The 21,282-nt window shown below is 40.2% G+C and overlaps 1 protein-coding gene across 4 annotated transcripts in view; it reads right to left on the reverse strand.

The window, feature by feature from the left end:
- Positions 1–21,282, reverse strand: part of LOC143034450 (uncharacterized) — a 104,016-nt gene that overhangs the window by 50,181 nt on the left and 32,553 nt on the right. For 3 of the 4 annotated variants that reach the window (XM_076200510.1, XM_076200507.1, XM_076200509.1), the window contains exons 6-15: positions 19,573–19,673; positions 17,235–17,448; positions 15,620–15,717; positions 13,202–13,382; positions 12,826–12,954; positions 11,201–11,392; positions 9,570–9,664; positions 8,819–9,074; positions 4,818–4,900; positions 3,187–3,367 (exon numbers count right to left, since the gene is read on the reverse strand). In XM_076200510.1, the coding sequence (XP_076056625.1) occupies positions 3,187–3,367; positions 4,818–4,900; positions 8,819–9,074; positions 9,570–9,664; positions 11,201–11,392; positions 12,826–12,954; positions 13,202–13,382; positions 15,620–15,717; positions 17,235–17,448; positions 19,573–19,673 (1,530 nt within the window). The remainder of the gene's footprint in view (positions 1–3,186; positions 3,368–4,817; positions 4,901–8,818; positions 9,075–9,569; positions 9,665–11,200; positions 11,393–12,825; positions 12,955–13,201; positions 13,383–15,619; positions 15,718–17,234; positions 17,449–19,572; positions 19,674–21,282) is intronic. The other variant, XM_076200508.1, reaches the window with a different exon arrangement.

Below are 21,282 nucleotides of genomic sequence, written 5' to 3' on the forward strand. Positions count from 1 at the left end.
GAGAATTTCATCTGACTTAAGGAAGCTAGTGGATTCTGAGGGTTACCTGCTGCAGCAGGCTTTTAATTGTGATGAGATGGGTCTTTTCTGAGAGATGCTGAAGCAAACCTATATACCAGCAGAGGAGAAGGCACTGCCCAGCCACAATCCAATGAAAGACTGCCTCACACTGCTGTTTTGTGCCAATGCAAGTGGGGACTTGAAAATGAAACCAGTGCTCGTTTACCATTCAGAAAACCCATGAGCCTTCAAGAAGTGTAAAGCCAAGAAGAGCATGCTAAGTGTGATACAGAGGTCCAACAGCAAGGTTTGGGTGACCATTTTACTGATTGGATCAGTACAATGGTGTTTGATCCTTCTGTGAAATAATAGTTGCTTGAGATGAATCTGCCACTTGATGTCTTGCTTGTTATGAACAATGCTCCTCCCATCCTTCAAGTCTAGAAGATGACCTGCTTGATGAATTTCAATTAATTAAGATCCAATTCCTGTCTTCCAATACCACTCCTTTACTACAGCCCATGGACCAGAAGGTCATCTCAAACTTTAAGAAGCTCTACATTAAAGCACTCTTCAAGAATTGTTTTGAGGTGACTGAGGGGACCAATCAGATTCTCAGAGAGTTTTTGAAAGACCACTTCCACATTGTTGCCTGCCTCAAGATGATTGACAAGGCATGGGAGGGGGTCACCCAGGTCTCTTATGTTCCATGTTTCTGCCCCATACAGTGCTGTTGGTGCAATCACTCCTTCATACAATCTCCTCTTAGCATCCATTCCTAAATGTCTATTCCTCATTACACTTTTCAATCCACCAAGGCATTTACTCGCTTCTCTCAATCTATATTCTACCTCCACCACCACTCCACCCTTTCCTGCCACATCTGCACCCAATTATCTAAAACTATCCACTTCCTCCAGTCATTCTCCCTTAATGCTCACTTCCAGTCTGCTGCCACTTTCACCCCTTGTACATCTCATCACCTTACTTTTACCCACATTTATCTTCAACTTTCTTCTTTCACACACTCTCCCAAACTCTGTCACCAACTTCCTCAATCCCTCCTCTGATCCTGCTACAAGTGCAGTGTTGTCTGCAAACAACAGCTGGCTCACCTCCCACTTTTCTCCATTTTCTTTAAACATCTCCAATCCCTGACCCACCACCCTTGCATTTACCTCTCGCACCACCCCATCCATGTATAAGTTGAACAGCCAGGGCGACATAACACATCCCTGACGTAGTCCCACCTTTACCTCGAACCACTCACTCTCTCCATTTCTAATCCTGACACATGCTCTACTACTCTCGTAAAAACTCTTGACAGCTCCTAGAAGCTTTCCTCCTATCCTGTATATCTGCAAGACCTCCCACAGTGCCTTCCTGTCTACCCTGTCATAAGCCTTTTCCAGATCCATAAAAGCCCAACAACCCAGTGTTAAAAAGAATATAAGGAAATTAGAAAGAATACAAAAAGCAACGACAAAGTTGGCACCAACTTTCTCCAAATTAATATATGAACAAAGATTGTCCAAATTGGAACTACCAACTCTGGAACAAGGAAGAGAAAGAGGAGATCTGCTGATTATGTAAAGAATCATGAAAGAAATGGAAATCCTAGACAGGAATGATTTATTAAAATGGGACAATGGAAAAACAAGAGGACATGAAAAGAAACTCAAAAAGGATAACTATAGAAGAGATCTAAAAAAAAAATAGCTTCCCACATAGAGTACTGGATAACTGGAATAAATTAGATAAAGAAAGAGTGTGTGCAAACACTATTCAAGATTTCAAGAAAAAACTTGATGCTGAAAGATACAAAGACGGATCACCACAAACATAGGTCCCTTCCCATATAATACAACTAGGTAAATACATGAAAATATGAAGAAAAAAGAAACTCTGACAAGTGTAAATATGAACCTGAAATGTTTTTCAGTTTGTCAATGGTAAGCAGATGCATTGGGAAGGAATCATGAAACTAGTAGCAGGAGATTTCTATAGAGACGTATCAATGCAAGCAAAAACACTAAATAGAAGTTTCAAGTTTGTTTTCACTATAGAAAATTACTTTGTGAAAGAGAGTGAATAAGAATGAGGAATTACAGGATATCAATAGGGAAGTTTAGGAAGTGTATAAATTATTAGAAATACTAGATATAAGGAAAGCCCCTGGGTATTGTGGGATCTCTAACTCGATAATTAAGAAAGGGATAATGCCCAAAGTTTGGGAGAGGGTCAATGTCAATGTTAATATGACCAATCTTTAAAGGTGGAAGTAAGGAGGTACATTTCCATTATAGACCAGTATGCCAGATAAATATAATAGTTAAAGCGTGTGAGAGAATCGTGAAAGACAGATGGATTAGATATCTAGAGATGGATATTTTGGCAGACAACCCTTCTACATTTCAAAATGGAAAATCATGTACAGTATCCAAAATTTGTTAATCTGTTACTTGAATGCAGTTAATACACTATAGGGGAGAGATAAATGGGTGGACTGTGTGTACTTAGATCTAGAGAAGGCCTCTGATAAAGTACCATACAAAGGATCAATGTGGAAAGTGTAGCATGTTGGAGAACTTAGGACACCTTCTGGAATGGATAAGGAGCTCACCTCTGACCCATTCACTCCTATTGATGACTCGTACATTTGTTCTGGCTGCCACCAAGCAATTTTATTTTGCTGAAGAAAACCCTCTAAGTTAAAGATTCAAACCTCTTGATTAATCATTTACCTAATGATGATTCATACATTTGTTCTAGTTGCTATCAAGCAATTCTTTTTAGCCATGGGGAGCTCCTTATGCATCAAAAGGATTAAAGCAATCTCAATTAACTCTTTTACTGGTGACAGGTCATATGCTTGTTGTGGTTGCTACAAAGCAATTTCATTCAGCTGAGGCAAAACTGATGAGCAGTAAAAGGGTTAATTGGTAGGAGAATGATCCTATTTGTGGGGCGACCCTTCTTTTCTTAAAAGCACGTACTTTAGATGCATATATACGTGCATACTCTTTGTGCACAAAAGTGAAACAAAATACATGCTTGACCAATGGTAAGATTCATCAAGTGCATCGCTTATTTGTAACTACCTGCATGCATATGTGTGCTCACTCATTTGTAATCATACAAAGACATGCTAACCTTATCATAAAAGCCATCATTTGCACTACTCACTTGGGACTACATATAAAACTTCAACTAGCTGAAGTGTTCCTTTGACGACACAGGAAGCACTGGCATTCCCAGCAGGCTGTCCTGGGTGAAGGCGCAAGTAATGTTGTGTCACTGTGGGCTCGAGTCTCTCAAGGTGTGATTTCCCTTCCAAAGGTTGCCATCGTTGATCTACCCAAGACACCTGCAAGGCAGAAAGACTACATACATATACATATATATATATGTATATATATATATAATATATGTGTATATATATATATATATACATATATATATGTATATACATATATAAATATATATATATATACATATATACATATATATATATATATATATACATATATACATATATATACATATATACATAAATATACATATATATATATATGTATATACATATATATACATAGATACATATATATAAATATATACATATATATAAATATATACATATATATAAATATATACATATATATATACATATATATATACATATATATATACATATATATATATATATATATATACATTTACATACATATATATAAATACAGATACATATATATAAATATATATATATATATAAATGTATATATATATATATATATATATATATATATATATGTATATATATATGTATATATATATGTATATGTATATACATATTTGTATACACATGGAATCAACTTCTTGTCCCACCAGTTGACCCAAAGTCTCAGTTAGGTACCATACACATGACCTCAATTTCTTACCATCCTCAGTCCCAGGGTGCTGTAGAGATATTCCATTTAATTTTAAATAGCATGATAATGAAATACATCTTAGAAAATGGATCAAACTGGGAAGAAGGGTTGCCTTTTTGGTTCTCTCTGTAGTGAGATCTGTGCAAGGTAGCAGAGGGTGCTCCCACATTGAGCTATTGTCTGGTCACAATGTCAGAAGACCACTCAAAATCTAAACAAATGGTTGACATAGGACCAATTTCCTATTTTGACTTCCCAATATGCTACTCACAGGCTGAGAAGTTTTGTTGCGGCCTGGAAGTTGACTAGATATAACTAGTCCATTTCACAAGACACAATGAAGGCTAGTTTAATCAATCAGTCAATCAATCCACTGCCCCTGCTGTCTCTTGCAGAAGACTTACAACCTCTGGGTAGGACCATAAGTCACTTAGAGAGGAGATATTTCGTTTTTGTCTGGGGATTGTTAGTGTGGGAGCACAGTAGTAGTATGAGGTGTGCTGTGTCTTCTGTGTGGTGGTTACATCTGGGGTAGTTTGAATTTGTGGCTAGGTTTATTCTGTATGGATACTCTCTTAATGGTGGATACTATTCCAAGCACAGGCATACTAGTCCCTGGGGGTTGTTGGGGTATTGAGTTTGGTGATTTTTCTTGAACATCTTATTTAGTTATCTGAGTGTAGACGTTTTCTGTATAGAAGCACCAAGTCTGAGAATGTTATGGAAGTAGGTACAGTTCAGTCAAATAGCATAAATAAATATCAAGTAAGCATTGATGAATGAAATTACAGACATGGAACCCCATAAGCATAGCTCTTCTCCTGTACACTACAATTAGGTAAATACAAGGTAAACACATATGAAACAAATCAACAACTGACTACCTACCTGTGACACCTGTGGACCCCTAACTGTGCAGACCAAGACAATTCCGTCTGCATCTTCATACCAAGTAGCAGTAGGCAGCACTTCTGCAAAAGTATGCAAGATATATTCAATAACACAATAATTTACTATTTTGGTCTTATCATGTAAGTGCAAATTCTTCAATAAAAGCTGAACCCAACCTAAATGACAATTCTAAATTTACCTAACTGTGTTACCTAAATGTTGTTGTTGTTGTTCTCTAGACTGTCTAGCCGAGCAGTCCCATCTCCCTGAGGAATGCCATGGCTCAAATGGGGTTTTCCCACAAATCCTTTACTAAGTGTATATTGTGTTGTTGGGATGTGTGATTGTTTACAATGCATCCATAATATGTTGTATAGTATGGGGTGTCTGATGAGACCTCATATCTCTGGGGTGAGGTTCGGGCTGTGTAATTTTCTGTTGCCTCTGGGGCTGTATTTACCTAATTGTAGTATACACGATTGGGTCCCATCTATTCTTTAATTATTTATCCTACCAAGCCTCACCGAGGAAATTGGTGACAGAGTTTGGGAGAGTGTGTGATAGAAGAAAGCTGAAGATAAATGTGGGTAAAAGTAAGGTGATGAGATGTACAAGGGGTGAAAGTGGCAGTAGACTGGAAGTGAGCATTAAGGGAGAGCAACTGGAGGAAGTGGATAGTTTTAGATACTTGGGTGCAAATGTGGCAGGAAAAGGTGGAGTAAAGGTGGAGGTAGAATGTAGATTGAGAGAAGCGAGTAAATGCCTTGGTGGATTAAAAAGTGTAATGAGGAATAGAAATTTGGGAATGGATGCTAAGAGGAGACTGTATGAAGGAGTGATTGTGCCAACAGCACTGTATGGAGCAGAAACATGGAACATAAGAGAGGAAGAGAGAAGGAGCTTGAATTTGTTTGAGATGAAGTGTCTGAGAAGTATGATGGGGGTTACTAGGCTAGATAGAGTGAGAAATGAGGAGGTGAGGAGGAGAACAGGGGTGGAAAGGGAGTTGGGAGATAGGGTTGATGAAAGATTATAGACCAGAGGGGGGCTTTGGGGAAGAGGGGAATGTCTGTTGAGGAAGGACGGGAGAGGAAAGAAGACAGGGGTGAATGGAGAATGGTTGTACAGTATATGGAAGATGTTGTGATGCATGAGGATCTTATATCCTTCACTCCTTCACTCCACCATCCATTTTTTTCCCTTTACCTTAGCTTCCTTCTTTTCATCATCTTCTTTTTTCTTTTTTACTACAATAATGGGGGTTACTAGGCTAGATAGAGTGAGAAATGAGGAGGTGAGGAGGAGAACAGGGGTGGAAAGGGAGTTGGGAGATAGGGTTGATGAAAGAGTATTAGGATGGTTTGGACACATGGAAAGAATGAGTGAAGAAAGACTAGTAAAAGAGGTATGGAAGGCAGATGTGGAGGAAGTGAACATGAAGGGACGTCCTAGGATGAGGTGGATGGATGGGGTGAAGGGGGCTTTGGGGAAGAGGGGAATGTCTCTTGAGGAAGGATGGGAGAACACAGAAGACAGGGGTGAATGGAGAATGGTTGTATATGGATGATGTTGTGATGCATGGGGTGGAATGGGTGGGGGGATGGGGGGTGAGGTAGTATGTGTGAGCAAAATTTGATGCAGCCTGAAGGGATTTCTCCCTGTCTTCTCCTTTTATCCATGGGGGGGATGGAGAGGGGGGGTCGCCAATTTAAGGGGACCCCCCGCCCCCAGATTTAAGAAAAATTCGATTTTTTTTTTTATTGCATAAATACATAGTAGGGATCTTGCTCTAGATGCTGGTAAAGTGTTTTTATCGTACCGCCATTTTTAAAGGGTTTAAAGGGCCTACCCTCCCTCCCCCCGGCAGCCACATGCTGCGCACGACCATTGTTTACATACGTTTTGACCATATTTTACCCTATTTTTTTGCGTTTGATACACTCATAAAGTTTTCTCTTACGTCCGGCATGCACGTGAGTATGTGGTGTGAGGAAGTTCAGCCTGCACGACTGGCAGTGGCCTGAGCCTTACAAAGTAAAGGACATGTACACGTTAGCTTGCCGCATTCACTAATTTGCCGTGTGAAATTCGCATCTATTTTTCAGTGAAGAGATATTTGAAGATATTAGCCATGCCTAAGCTATCCAAACAAAAGGCACACTTGCAGAAGATAAGAACGTCTACATTAGCAACTCAAGGGGAGAAAGAAAGAACCCCAGCATCAACTTTGTTATCACCACCTCTGCCACCACCACTAGTACTCCCTCCAGCAGCTCTCTCCCTTCCATCTACATCCACATCCTCAGCACCTGATCCTCTGTCCTCTACACCTATATCAGACAAGTTGTCTCTACGCAAACAACTGTTTGCTAACAAGTGGCTACAAGGATGCCTCCTTGTTGCAACACCTTGGGTTTAGAGTCTCAAACCTCACAGTGATGTCCCTGATGCAGCAAGAGCCTGTTCCAACACCAGAAAGGAAACCCAAGAAAAGAAAGAGAGCTGAATCCCAGCAATCAGACTACTTTGCTGGGTCATTCTAGACCAAGAACTCAAACTTTGCGACAAAGAGTGAGGTGGCGGCTTATGAGACCCTCATTTTGAGTGAATAATATCCTACACTGCAGGAGGGTACAAAGTGCCTGAGTTACTTGAAAGATGCAAAATCATCATGAAAATACAATGGAACCTGTTTTCAATGGGTCTTAGGAGGTCCAATGTAAAATTTAGTCAAACTAAGGAAAAAAAAAACTTTAACACTCATTTCTGAAAAATGTAAGTTTTTGATACTCAAAGTCTATCTCCTCCCTCAATTTTCAACCGATTTTTGCATATGAGGTCTCTATTAATAGCTAGATAAATGACAAAAAATAAAATAGAGAGTTTTTTTGCATATGTTAAATAATTTTTTAATAACGTGTCAAAGTCAAAATTTTGCTTTTTTTCGATAATTTTTTTTTCCTCGGCGTTAAACAAAGATATTAAAAAAAGCTTTCTATTTTGTTTTTTTATATATGTAGAAGATTCTTTTGCTGTAAAATGAAAGACATCGAATAAAAATTGTAAGAGGAGATAGGATTTGAAAGAAGCCCAAAAACATGGTACGTCCTAGGATGAGGTGGATGGATGGGGTGAAGGGGGCTTTGGGGAAGAGGGGAATGTCTGTTGAGGAAGGAAGGGAGAGGACGGAAGACAGAGGTGAGTGGAGAATGGTTGTATATGGATGATGTTGTGACTGCATGAGGAGGAATGGGCGGGGGGGTGGGGGGTGGGGTAGTATGTGTGAGTAAATTTTGACGCAGCCCGAAGGGATTTCTCCCCGTCCTCTCCTTATATGCAAAGGGGGACGGAGAGGGGGGGTCGCCGATTAAATGAAGCGGCCTTGCTGTGGATGTACTGTGTCTTGCGACACTGCTTCTGACCCAGGGCGGTGGGCAGGGTGCAGGGATGACCCGTCATCCAGGAGGTGCTCAGATGAGAGGAAGGGTGGGAGGGGTGTGGAGTGTATTTAGGGATGAAATGGGTGGGAGTGTTTTTATGCCTTTCCCTTTTTGGCTACCTCCCTTGGAAGGGGGAAAAAGCCTTGGTATATGTATGTATGTATTAAAAAATAAAAAACTACTTGTCAGATCTGAATAAAACTCATGCTGTGAAGGTTTCCTCAGACCTAGATATCACACAGAAAAAATCAGCAAGATCCTTCCGAAAAAAAGATTTTGGGCGGGGGGTCCCCTTAATGAAGTGGCCTTGCTGTGGATGTGCTGTGTCTTGCAACACTGCTTCTGACCCAGGGCAGTGGACAAGGTGCAAGGATGACCCGTCATCCAGGAGGTGCTAAGATAAGAGGGAGGGTGGAGGGGTGTGGAGTGTATTCTGGGATGGAATGGGTGGGAATGATTTTATGCCTTTTCCTTTTTGGCTACCTCCCTTGTAAGGGGGAAAAAGCCTTGGTATATGTATGTATGTAATACAGTAACAATAATGGTAGTTATCATTACCTGTTACATTCACATCTATATTGCTGAAAACATATTCGTTGACGTTGCACTCATAGTGGCCACCATCCTCAGGCTGCACGCCAGTGATTGTAAGTTCATGTAGTCGGTAAAGTGGTTCCTGCACCAGCCAATTTTGTTCTTCATCTCGGAGTAATTCCGGTGTACCTGCAGGGTAGCCCTCGCCTTCCTGCATGCTGAAGCCCAAGCGTGGCATGGAGTGGTGATGAACCAGTTTTTTGTTGTGCAACCACACAATCTATAACAAGAAGTAGGATAGAAATGTGGAATGAATGCATGGTTACTTGTGGACATGCCTGGGTTTCTGTAGGCCCAACATAACTGAAGAATTCCAACTACCATATACAAGTTCTTTAAAATATAAAAAATGTAGTGTACAAGAATAAATGTATCATGATTGCAGGATGGAAAGAGGCTCATATTATTTTATGGATGAAACAGCAGGAATACGAGATACACAATTGTTGGAAAATTACTTAAACATGACTGATCTAATTAAATATGTGTTTCAGCTATATCAGTATAAAAACATGGTAAGATCTTTTTCCACTGAAGACTTACTCTATTAACAAAATCGAGGCTATGATTATAAGAAAATCATCATCCAAGAACGAATTTATTTACAGCAATAGCATTTCTTGCTTGAAAGATTCTGAAGAAACTTCCTTCCTTCATACCATTAAAACTCATACTTCAACTTATGTGGTGGCAAAGCACCTAAACATGTACTTACTGGTGCATCCCAGTGTGAAGTGGTGCAGCTAATTGTAAGGTTACCCCCTTCCAAGGCTTCTGTGGTAACCAGGGAGACCACCTCAGGAGGAATGGCTACAAAATAAATATTGTTGTCACAACAACTTTGCTCTATTAACTGTACAAATTTTGTTGAAGGTGATGCTGTTTTCTGCATTAATAATTTTCTTGGAGATACTTTCTAAAGATCTCACTAATCACTGTGTAGCAGGGTCTAAACTCTGTAGAACTTGTGGACATATTCTCCAATCCAGATTTTGGCTCAACTGAGCCTTCTTCAGGGAGTGTGTCAAATGTCAACAAAGTACAATATTTTACCATGTGAAATTATTAGACTAGGGAAGATCACATGATAAGTTTGAAAAATGTGCATAAATTATCTCCTCATGCTTCTGGCCTACCCTGTGTTCTCATATTGGGTAGTGCTAATAAATCAAGTGCCTGTATGTTGAAATTGGGGTTTTTATCCTTGTTATAAAGGACCTCGATTATCTTTAACTTTCTCAGGAAACCTGCATGGACCCGAGAAAGTTAAAGATAATCGAGGCCCTTTATATCAAGGATAAAAACCCCAATTTGAACATACAGGCATTTAATTTATTAGCGCTACCCAGTATGAGAACACAGGGTAGGCCAGAAGCATGATGAGATAACTTATGCACATTTTTCAAACTATCATGTGATCTCCCCTAATCCAATAATTTCGTGTGGTCAAATATCTCACTTTGTTGACATTTAACACACTCCCTGAAGAAGGCTCAGTTGAGCTGAAATCTGGATCAGAGAATATGTCCACCTACACATGAGTTCTACAGAGTTTAGACCCTGCTACACGGCGATTAGTGAGATCTTTAGAAAGTATCTCCAAGAAAACTATTAATGCAGAAAACAGCATCACATTCAACAAAATTTGTGTATTAGAAGACTTACTACCTGTGTATGCACTATTAATTGTTTTTATCAAAATAGTTTGGGAACATGGAAAGAATAAGTGAAGAAAGACTAGTGAAATGAGTGTGGAAAGCAGAGGTGGATGGAGTGAGCCTGAGGAGATGACCAAGAATGACATAAATGGATGAGGTAATAAGGGATTTGAGCAAGTGGGGAATGTCTGTTGAGCAGGGAAGGGAGAGGGCAGGAGACAAGTGTGAATGGAGAATGGTTGTGTACGGACAATAATTTGATGCAGCCCAAAGGGATTTTGCCTCGTCTTCTCTATTTTTCACATGAGGGGATGAAGAGAGAGTGTTGCCATGTAAATGTAGCAGCTGGCCCTGCTATGGATGTGCTTTGCCTTGCTGCATGACTTCTGACCTGGGCATAGACAAGAGACAGGGATGACCCTTCATCCACAGGGCAATGAATGTGAGTATGATTGGTGTGGATGGGTGCATACCTTGACTGGCTACCTCCCTTGTATGGGGGAAGAGGCCCCTGGTATATAGACAGACACATGTACATTAGATTAAAAAGAATAAGTGTGGTGAATACAGTATTGTATGTATGATCTTGGCCTTTGGTATATAGACATATAGATAGATGTAAGATTAACTATTATATGCACAGAATTAAATAAAATAGAATAATTTATTCTTCACATAATTCACTCACGCTCAACATGAATAAGTGTGAGAGCTTCAGCCTCTCCCAAGTGATTAGTGGCAACACAAGCATAGGTGGCTGTGTGGTTTGCTCGTGCCTGTGGGATGTACAAGGACTTCGCAGCTACATCATAGCCTTGCACACCAACATTTTCTATTATCACTCCTGGAATATGAACTGCTGCCACCCGGACCTCTGTGCCTGTTGAAAAATAAAAGATAAATTTAATGAGTTTCCACTTCATGTCAAACATAAATCTATATAGGATGGGAGAGTGAGAAGAGGTCATGGGAAAAAAAAAAATAGAAAAGACACTGAATGATATCAACAACATACATACGTACATATACCAAAGGTTTTTCCCCCTTACACAGGGGGGTAGCCAAAAAGAAAAAGGCATAGAAACCACTTCCACCCATTCCATTTCCTATATATTCCACTCCCCTCCACCCTCCTCCCTCCCTCTTCTCTTGGTACCTCCTAAATGACAGGTCATCCCAGCATCCTGTCCACTGCCCTGGGTCAGAAGCAGTGTCGCAAGACACAGTACATCCACAGCAAGGCTGCTTCATAAATTTGGTGACCACCCTCTCCATTCCCTCATGCAGAAAAGGAGAAGACAGGGAGAAATCCCTTTGGGCTGTGTCATATTTTTACTCATACATACTTCCTCACCCCCCATCCCCCACCCACTCCCCCTCATGCATCACAGAATCATCCATACACAACCCTTCTCCATTCACCCCTATCTTCTGTCCTCTCCCGTCCTTCCTTCACAGACATTCCTCTCTTTTGTAATGCCCCTTTCACCCCATCCATCCATCTCATCCTAGGATGGCCCCTCATATTCACTCCTTCCACCTCTACCTTCCACACTTCTTTTACTTATCTTTCTTAACTCATTCTTTCCATGTGTCCAAACCATCCCAATACTCTTTCATCAACCCTATCTCCCAGCTCCCTTTCCACCCCTGTTCTCCTCCTCACCTCCTCATTTCTCACTCTATCTAGCCTAGTAACCCCTATCATACAAACATAAACTTTTTATTGAGCTGTATAAATTTTTGCAATAACTAAAAAGAGGAGTCAAATAAAAATATATAAAATAATTTGTAGTACACATATATACATATACCAATGGCTTTTTTCCCTTTACGAGGGAGGTAGCCAAAGTCAAAGGCATAAATCCACTCCCATCCATTTCATCCCCACATAATCCACTCCCATTCACCACCCACTACCCTATAGAAGCTCTTTTGTATGTCAGGAATGTAGTATACAAGGATAAATGTTTCCTGGGATACCTTGAATTCAATCATTAATTACTCTCACTAGGCAAAAATCAAACCAAATCCTAATTTCTAACATTTTCCATACTGGATGGTAGGTCTCTTTTTCTTTTTGCTATGGATACACTATTCTCTTAATGTCTGTGGCACCACTTCCGTATGAAAACAAAGACATCTGCATTAACTCTTTCTGCACTAAGTGGTACTTTTCTTAGTATTCAGCCATCCACTTGGTAGCAAGGGGTGTAATCGGTACTGAACGTAAGCACAGAAACAGTTAAAGAGACTTGAGACTTCCATAAAATCATCAATGATAGCCTTAGGGACAAAAGATCTTGAACTGACCTTCAACAGCTTCAAGGAAGAACCACTCGATTTCAGGAATCGGCTGCCCTTGTGCACGACATTCCACTTCAACAGGGTCACCCTCTGTCACGTGTTCCAAGACGCTTGACACCACAACACGTGGAGGCTCTGCCATAAGAGCACCAAGTTTGTAAAAATATGACAATTGGCAAAAGCCACCAGATAGAGAACAACATTAAATTGAGGAAAGTTTTGCAGGAAATGCATCCTAAATGTGATGAAATGCTTGAGATTCCTCTTCAAGGCAACATACATGTATGATGAGGAACATGACTGCAGATTGTGTATATGTAAATAATCATATAAATTAAAATATACAATAAAGACTTTCTCATTCATTGCTTCAATAACTTACCAATATAGCGCACAGTGACGGAGGCTTGACCAAAAGAAGTTGAACAAGTATAGGTGCCAGCATGACGTGACTGAGCATTTGGGATGAGAAGCTGGTGGGTGGTGATGTTGTATGCCTCATGCAACAACTTTCTGTACACCTCATCTGTCAGCTGGAACAAGTCACTGCTCCACGTTACAGGCTGAAGAAGAGACACACCACTATAAAAATCATGACCCTGTCATATCAACATTGATGATGTGCTTCATATAAGAATGTCACATAAATGCATTTGAAGTGAGTTTAGTTTACCCTCATTTGTAAGATCATTTTTATAAAAACCGACAGACAAAATTTCCCTATTGTCTGGTTCTATGATTCTACTGCAGTATTGAAATATGGAGAACAATTGAGAACCAGGAGTCTCATGTATTACCCCTCCAAGAGATCTGTCATTAATACTAAGAGGTTCCCCTCAAGCCTTTCAATATGCCCTAGTTTGCATATTAGTCATTTGTAAGGTACATTATCAAAGGATTTCTTCAAAACAAAAATACATTGTATCATTTAGTACTAATGTCATGCATTAGTCTTTCAATAAACCCTTATTTCATTCCAAGAAGTCTCTTTTAAGTTCTCCCAAGTGCTAGAATTTCCATAGTAATAACTTGTGAGGTACCATTAAGAAGCATTTCTATATAAAAAAAAAAAAAAAAAAAAAATACAAAAAAACAGGAAAACCATATGTAAGATCAAGCTACACACTGAATTTATTCCCACCCATCTCAGGCAAAGACGTGAGAAATGCCATCAAGAAACTGAAGAACTCACTGAAGGTCAGTGCAAGACATCAAACTACAACCTGAACAATTTGGGCATGATAGCAGTTAAAGCCTTGATTCATTATCTTCAACCATTCCTGGTTATACAATTGTATCCCAACAATCTGGAAATGAGTATGCATAATCCTCATCTTGAAAACAGGACCAGTGATGGGAATCTGCATGTAGCAGTCCAGCAAGATGGACAGTAAAGCTCTCCATTTTCAAAACTTGTCAAGCCCCTCACTGGAGGTTTAGCCTTGAAGGATTGATATTCAGTCTCAAGACTGTACTCTATCAACTTCAACAGTATTTATTACACTTTTTCACACAAAGAGCTGACAAATGGCAACTCCTCCCCTTCCTCGTCCACTTTCAGGCAGTGACAAAGGAACAGTCCCACACCAACGCAACACAATGAACTGTCCAAGGTTTCTTCCATGAGAGATATGTGGGAGGTCCCAAGGGCTGTTGCCAGCCACTGTGGAGCTGTGGGTTTTCCACTTATTGAAAGTTGAGACAACAAAATCATCCTCAAACCAAACTACCAGACAACACGGTACCCTACAGACCTATCCCTCTCTTCTCTAAGCTTATGAAAAGACTGTATAAACAATTCATAACCATAGCAAAATATCAAACAGTTAAGAAAAAATAGAGACAACCTAAAAACTAAACAAAATTATACTTTAAGAGGTAAATGACTCCATTAAAACACCAATAGTACACCTATACTCAGAAACCAAATTCCTCTACATTGAGCTGCACATGAAAATAAAAGGCACACAATTCTATCACAGTACCCCTGCAACACTTTCATACAAAAGCACATACACATAAAGACCACAAAACAAACACTCCTATACAGACCACCAAACTCATTCAGAAATCAACACAACAGATAAATCAGTCCCAAGACAAGCAAGGATTGCATTCTGGGAACCACCCAATGCTTAAACAGTACCAACATAGACTTCGGCTAAGTTTACACCAAGTGAATCAAATTGATTCAATTCATGAAGAATCAACACAATTCATGAATCATGTTGATTTGCAACACTAGTTTCAATATAACTGTTTATACCAGACAAATTGAGTCATTTCAAATCAAGCCTATTCACCTGGTGTAAACAATTACATTGAAACTAGTGTGGCAAATCAACATGATCATAAATCATGTTGATTCTTCATGAATTGAATCAATTTGATTTGCTTTGTGTAAACACAGCCATAGCCTGGCAAAAGACATCAGTTACCCTAGATTCAACCACGACACAGAAGACAAAGAGTGGACACACTACACTATCCTATACTTACTACAGAGAAGCCCCATAAAAATTCTTCTAATGAAGAGAACTGGGGTAATGGACTGACTGGAGTTGTTTTGATGTTGTATTTGTGTGATGTGAGGGTTGGGTGGGTTTGGGGGCTCTTGAATAGAATTGTGTGCCCTTTATTTTCATGTGCTGCTTAATGGAGAGGAGTTTGGTTCTTGTGTGCTGTACTCTTATTGTTAGGTCATCTGCATATATGTATTTCCACTTCCACCTGGGATGCATCCCCCAAGGAGTTCACTGTGATGCCCTCCTGAGTATTCCTTATTATCCTTGGCTCTCACCTCTTGCTCCTTGTTGTATTGTGTCTGACAGGACAACATAAGCATTTCACCATCCTCAAAGTCATTTCCATCCACACCGAGCACCTGTGCTGGCCGACCTGTACAAGAAAAGCAAGTGATATTACATACTGTGGTACAAAAATGAATCTTAAAAAAAGTATTCTGCCTGGATGGAAATAGAACATATACAAAGTTCTCAACTTCCTTGTCAAGGAGCAGGCCAAGTCAAACTATACTTTTGCCTTCACTCTCACAGGTACCCAAGTCAAAAGGCACATACCCACTCCCACCCATTCCACTCCCCTCCACCACCCTTTCCTCCCTCTCATCTTGGCTCTTCATGGAGGACAGGTCGTCCCTGTATCCCGTCCAATGCCCTGGGTCAGAGGCAATGTAGCAAGACACAGTCCATTCTCCACTCATCCCTATCTCCTGCCTTCTCCCTCTTGCTCAATGCCCCTTTTACTCAATCCATCCAACTCATCCTTGGTCGTCACCTCAGTTTCACTCTATTCATCTCTGTCTTCCACACCTCTTTTACTAATCTTTCATTACTCATTCTTTCCATATATTCAAACCATCCCAGTACTCTTTCATCAGCACTATCTGCCATCTCCTTTTCCACCCCCTCTATCCTCCTAATCTCATCATTTCTCATACTTTCCAACCTTGTAACACCTACCATGCTTCACAGACACCTCATTTTGAACACATTTAATCTTTTCCTCTCTGCCTCTTTTAAATTCCAAGCCTCTGCCCCATACTGTGCCATTGGTTCAATCACCCCTTCATATCTCTTTGCATCCATTCCTAAATGCTTATTTCTCATGACTCTTTTTAATCCCCCCAAGAGGTGTTCCTATTCCCCTTACTTTACTCCATAGAGGAACACAGTAGTGATATTTTTGTCTTCTGCCAAAGAGTATTAAGTGAAAATGCAGGGGTGAAGTCACGGGGGTGGTAAAGAAAAGCTTTAAAAGGCAGTAGAAAAGTGGGATAGCAGATGTTAAAAGTGACTCTGCTTTCCTCTTTGAGTAGAGATTATCCTTGTTAAAGTGAGTTCTTAACAGATTCATCCCTCTACAGTTACATCACTTGTCCCATTTCCTTTGTACGGTAAAACTAAACATGTACTCTTCCAATCCACTGGTCTGCTTCTTTCCTTTATTGCATTAAACTATAACTACTCTTCCCTTTGTTAGACATTTTACAGAATAACAATCTAACCCAGGTGACTTACCAAGTTTCATATCTTTCAGTTCATACTGCATCTCCTATTTTGTTATAGATTTATTATTCTCCTTTCCCAACACAAGTCATTCTCCTGGCATTTCCTACTACTATAGTCAAAGACTCCCTATCCTCTTCTAAATTCAACATCTGTAAATAATCTACTCTTCTTCCATTCACTGCCTTCACTTCCATCAATATATGTCCATCTTCAGCCATTACCCTCTCCACTTTACCTAACTTGCCTCCACTCACTCTTCCTTCCAGAAGCTTAATACAATAACTCATTTTTTCCTCCCTGACATGATCATATAGAAAAGTAAATTTACAAAATATTCTTAGCCATCTGATCCTGACTAATTGGAGCTTATGTTACAACACTCACTCTCCAGATTAACAAGAATGTTGCTGGATGCTCCGGGTACATAGCAAACATACTGCCCATTATGCACAGGTGCTAAGGATTCGATGTAAACAGATGATGTAATACGGTTGTCACCCTCTGACCTGGAGAAACGCTGAATCCCTGGGAGGGAGTCATCCACCATGAGTTCTTCTCCATCCTTCAGCCACACCACCTGATCAGAAAATGCCCAAAGCTTGAAAATAAGTAGATGAGTAAGTATATAAATGAATAAACAAAGAAGCAGATAAATAAGTAGGTAAATAAATAAATAAATGAATGAACAAATAATTTAAGAGATACAAAAAATATTGAACCCATGACTCATCAAGGTTGAGTACAATAACATTACAGGAGCTTCAAGTTTCTATGCAATTACTCCTCTATTTTTTTTTACACAATTTGATATCAAGAGTCCGCAAACAACAGACTCTTGATATCAAATTGTGTAAAAAAAATAGAGGAGTAATTGCGGACGACACTGCGGACGACACTGCGCTTGTGGCAGGGTCAGAGGAGGGATTGAGGAAGCTGGTGGCAGAGTTTGGGAGAGTATGTGATAGAAGAAAGCTAAAGATAAATGTGGATAAAAGTAAGGTGATGAGATGTACAAGGGGTGAAAGTGGCAGTAGACTGGAAGTGAACATTAAGGGAGAGCGACTGGAGGAAGTGGATAGTTTTAGATACTTGGGTGCAAGTGTAGCAGGAAAAGGTGGAGTGAAGGTGGAGGTAGAATGTAGATTGAGAGAAGCGAGTAAATGCCTTGGTGGATTAAAGAGTGTAATGAGGAATAGACATTTAGGAATGATGATTATTCATCGTGACAAATTTGAGGAAAGAGAGGAAACGGAAACTCGAGAAGAGCTCTTCTCGAGTTTCCGTTTCCTCTCTTTCCTCACATTTAGGAATGGATGCGAAGAGGAGACTGTATGAAGGAGTGATTGTGCCAACAGCACTGTATGGGGCAGAAACGTGGAACATAAGAGAAGAAGAGAGAAGGAGTTTGAATGTGTTTAAGATGAGGTGTCTGAGAGGTATGGTGGGGGTTACTAGGCTGGATAGCGTGAGAAATGAGGAGGTGAGGAGGAGAACAGGGGTGAAAAAGGATTTGGGAGATAGGGTTGATGAAAGAATATTAGGATGGTTTGGACACATGGAAAGAATGAGTGAAGAAAGACTAGTAAAAGAGGTATGGAAGGCAGATGTGGAGGGAGTGAACATGAGGGGACGTCCTAGGATGAGGTGGATGGATGGGGTGAAGGGGGCTTTGGGGAAGAGGGGAATGTCTGTTGAGGAAGGAAGGGAGAGGACGGAAGACAGAGGTGAGTGGAGAATGGTTGTATATGGATGATGTTGTGATTGCATGAGGAGGAATGGGCGGGGGGGGTGGGGGGTGGGGTAGTATGTGTGAGTAAATTTTGACGCAGCCCGAAGGGATTTCTCCCCGTCCTCTCCTTATATGCAAAGGGGGACGGAGAGGGGGGGGTCGCCGATTAAATGAAGCGGCCTTGCTGTGGATGTGCTGTGTCTTGCGACACTGCTTCTGACCCAGGGCGGTGGGCAGGGTGCAGGGATGACCCGTCATCCAGGAGGTGCTCAGATGAGAGGGAGGGTGGGAGGGGTGTGGAGTGTATTTAGGGATGAAATGGGTGGGAGTGTTTTTATGCCTTTCCCTTTTTGGCTACCTCCCTTGGAAGGGGGAAAAAGCCTTGGTATATGTATGTATGTATGTATGATATCAAGAGTAAGTGCAGGAAATCCAAATACAATACAGAAATGAAACCAGGTACAGGCAAGTTGTTATGCTGATTTATGAACATGGACACAATAGGTGTATTCTTCTTCGTGACATCAACACCTCAAGTGTAAACACCCCAACTCCAGCCACTTGAAAGGGAGAATGTGGTAACAATCTATAAATGAGGAAGTAGGGAGGAACCGCTGAATTACAGACCAGTGTCTCTGATCAGTATGATAGCTAAAATATGTGAAATAACTGGGGACTCAGAATGTTCTAATACCTACTACATTTGGCCTCCAAATGTCCCTGAAACTGATAGATTTTCAGAAAACTTCTTAGAGGTCCTAGAGTAAACCCCACTCCCGGTTGTTTGGGAATGCTCTCTCATTCTCTTCAATCCACCTTGTGTCCCCCAATATCACAATTGTTCCTATGTCTATATCATTGTGCATATTTTGCTAGAGAACAACCATTATAAAATATGAGACCAAACTTGTTCACTTAATGGTTAGTTTGGGATCCTTATCTGGAAGTTGGAACCTCATGCTGTGGCTAGACAAGAACACACTAGGTACTTACCTCACTGTCTGTAGAAGATACAGTGCAGGTAAGAAGGAGAGTCTGTCCATAGTGCACCCTGTCAACAGGAGGCTCTGCTGTCACTGATTCAATTTTGGGAACTGCAAGAGATGACCATCATGGGTGCACATCAACATGAGAATCAGAAATAGAATTAGTTACAATGTATCAATATGGTTAATGATTGGTCAATATTCCTTTATCCAAAATGCCTAGTACCAAAAGTAACTTAGATTTTACATTTCCCTTTTCAGAATAATTGCATATCTACATCTATAAACTGGGACCACTGGTGGACTTAGGGGTCCTGTTGGGCCCATCCTCCATCCCTAGAGATATGTTCATGCCCTTCTGTAGTTATTTCCACTTCTTTGTTTTTAAATGGTGGTTATATTAATGTACAAGGTTCAAAAGAACTTACAAGTTAAATACAATCTTAATATCAAATGTTACACAACTAATCACATATGGGGCTAGAAGTGTTGTCCTGAACTCTACAGTGCAGAGTTAGTGCTGCCAATATGACTGGCATGCTCACTATCAACTGACTTGGTAGCTGGTCTTTAGTTTAGTCAGTAAAGTGATGGACTTTTATTGGCTTGACATGGGTTCAAATCCTGGCAACTGTATGCTTTCACAAGATAACTCCACACCCTCTGGTAGAGAACAACTTTTATAGCCTCATGACTGATCAATGTGTGACCACCATGGTCTTGGATCATCCTGTGTTGGACTTGTGATTGACAGCTATTACCCTCCTTGATGAGAGCTCAGAGCTCATATATGACCAATCTATGGGTAATGCTGTGACCTTACATACACACACACACAACTCCCCACCCACAAGAGTTGAATTAACAGCTTGCAGTGCAGCAACATTGAAATTATTTCAGCCCTGGATGGGATTCAAACTCAGACCACTGCAAGTATGCTCATTTGTATAGGAATTTATGTTCAGTTTATATTTAGTTCCTGAATGCTTGTGCATGTTACATATCTATGTGGCCACCACCCTGAAGAAGTTGATGGGAATTATAGAGAGGGGCTAATATAGCCCCTAGCGGTGGTAATGTGTGTGTATATTTACATAACTGAATTTACCTAATTGTATACAGGAAGCGAGCAATACTCAATGGATCCTGTCTCCTATTCTCTAATTTTTTATCATACTTAGCCTCAAATTCAAGTACAGTTCCAATGTAACCTATATCCTTGATTTCCAATTATCATATTTAGATCTGAACTATTATATTGTTTGAGCTTGGGCTATATCACTTCCTAAGCTGTTACAAGTATCTATACATTTATATGGAAATCTGTATTTCTTCACATCCTTTAGACTTGTGGTCTTTCTTAATTTGCTCCAATGACCTCATAAAGCCTTGTCATCTCTAATCAAGAGATCTCTTCTGTCAATGCAACCTATCCCCTTTAGTGACCCAAATACTGTAATCATATCACCTCTTTCTCTTCAACCTTTCAAAGTTGGCAGACTCAGTGCTTTTAGTCTTTCCTCATATGGTTTATCTGCTAGGCTGGAGACCAGTTTGGTTGCTGCCCTTTGTATTTTATCAGTCTTACTTATATCCTTCACTCTGTGTTGGACCATATTACTGACACATACAGTATTCCAGTCTTGGAATGTAGTGAAACGCCACTTTATAGTTTAATCTTCTGCAGTAGTCCATACGTCTCTCCCATAATCCTACT

This window comes from Oratosquilla oratoria, chromosome 17 (assembly GCF_046742065.1).
Source record: "Oratosquilla oratoria isolate Oo_2021 chromosome 17, ASM4674206v1, whole genome shotgun sequence".
Lineage (NCBI taxonomy): Eukaryota > Metazoa > Arthropoda > Malacostraca > Stomatopoda > Squillidae > Oratosquilla > Oratosquilla oratoria.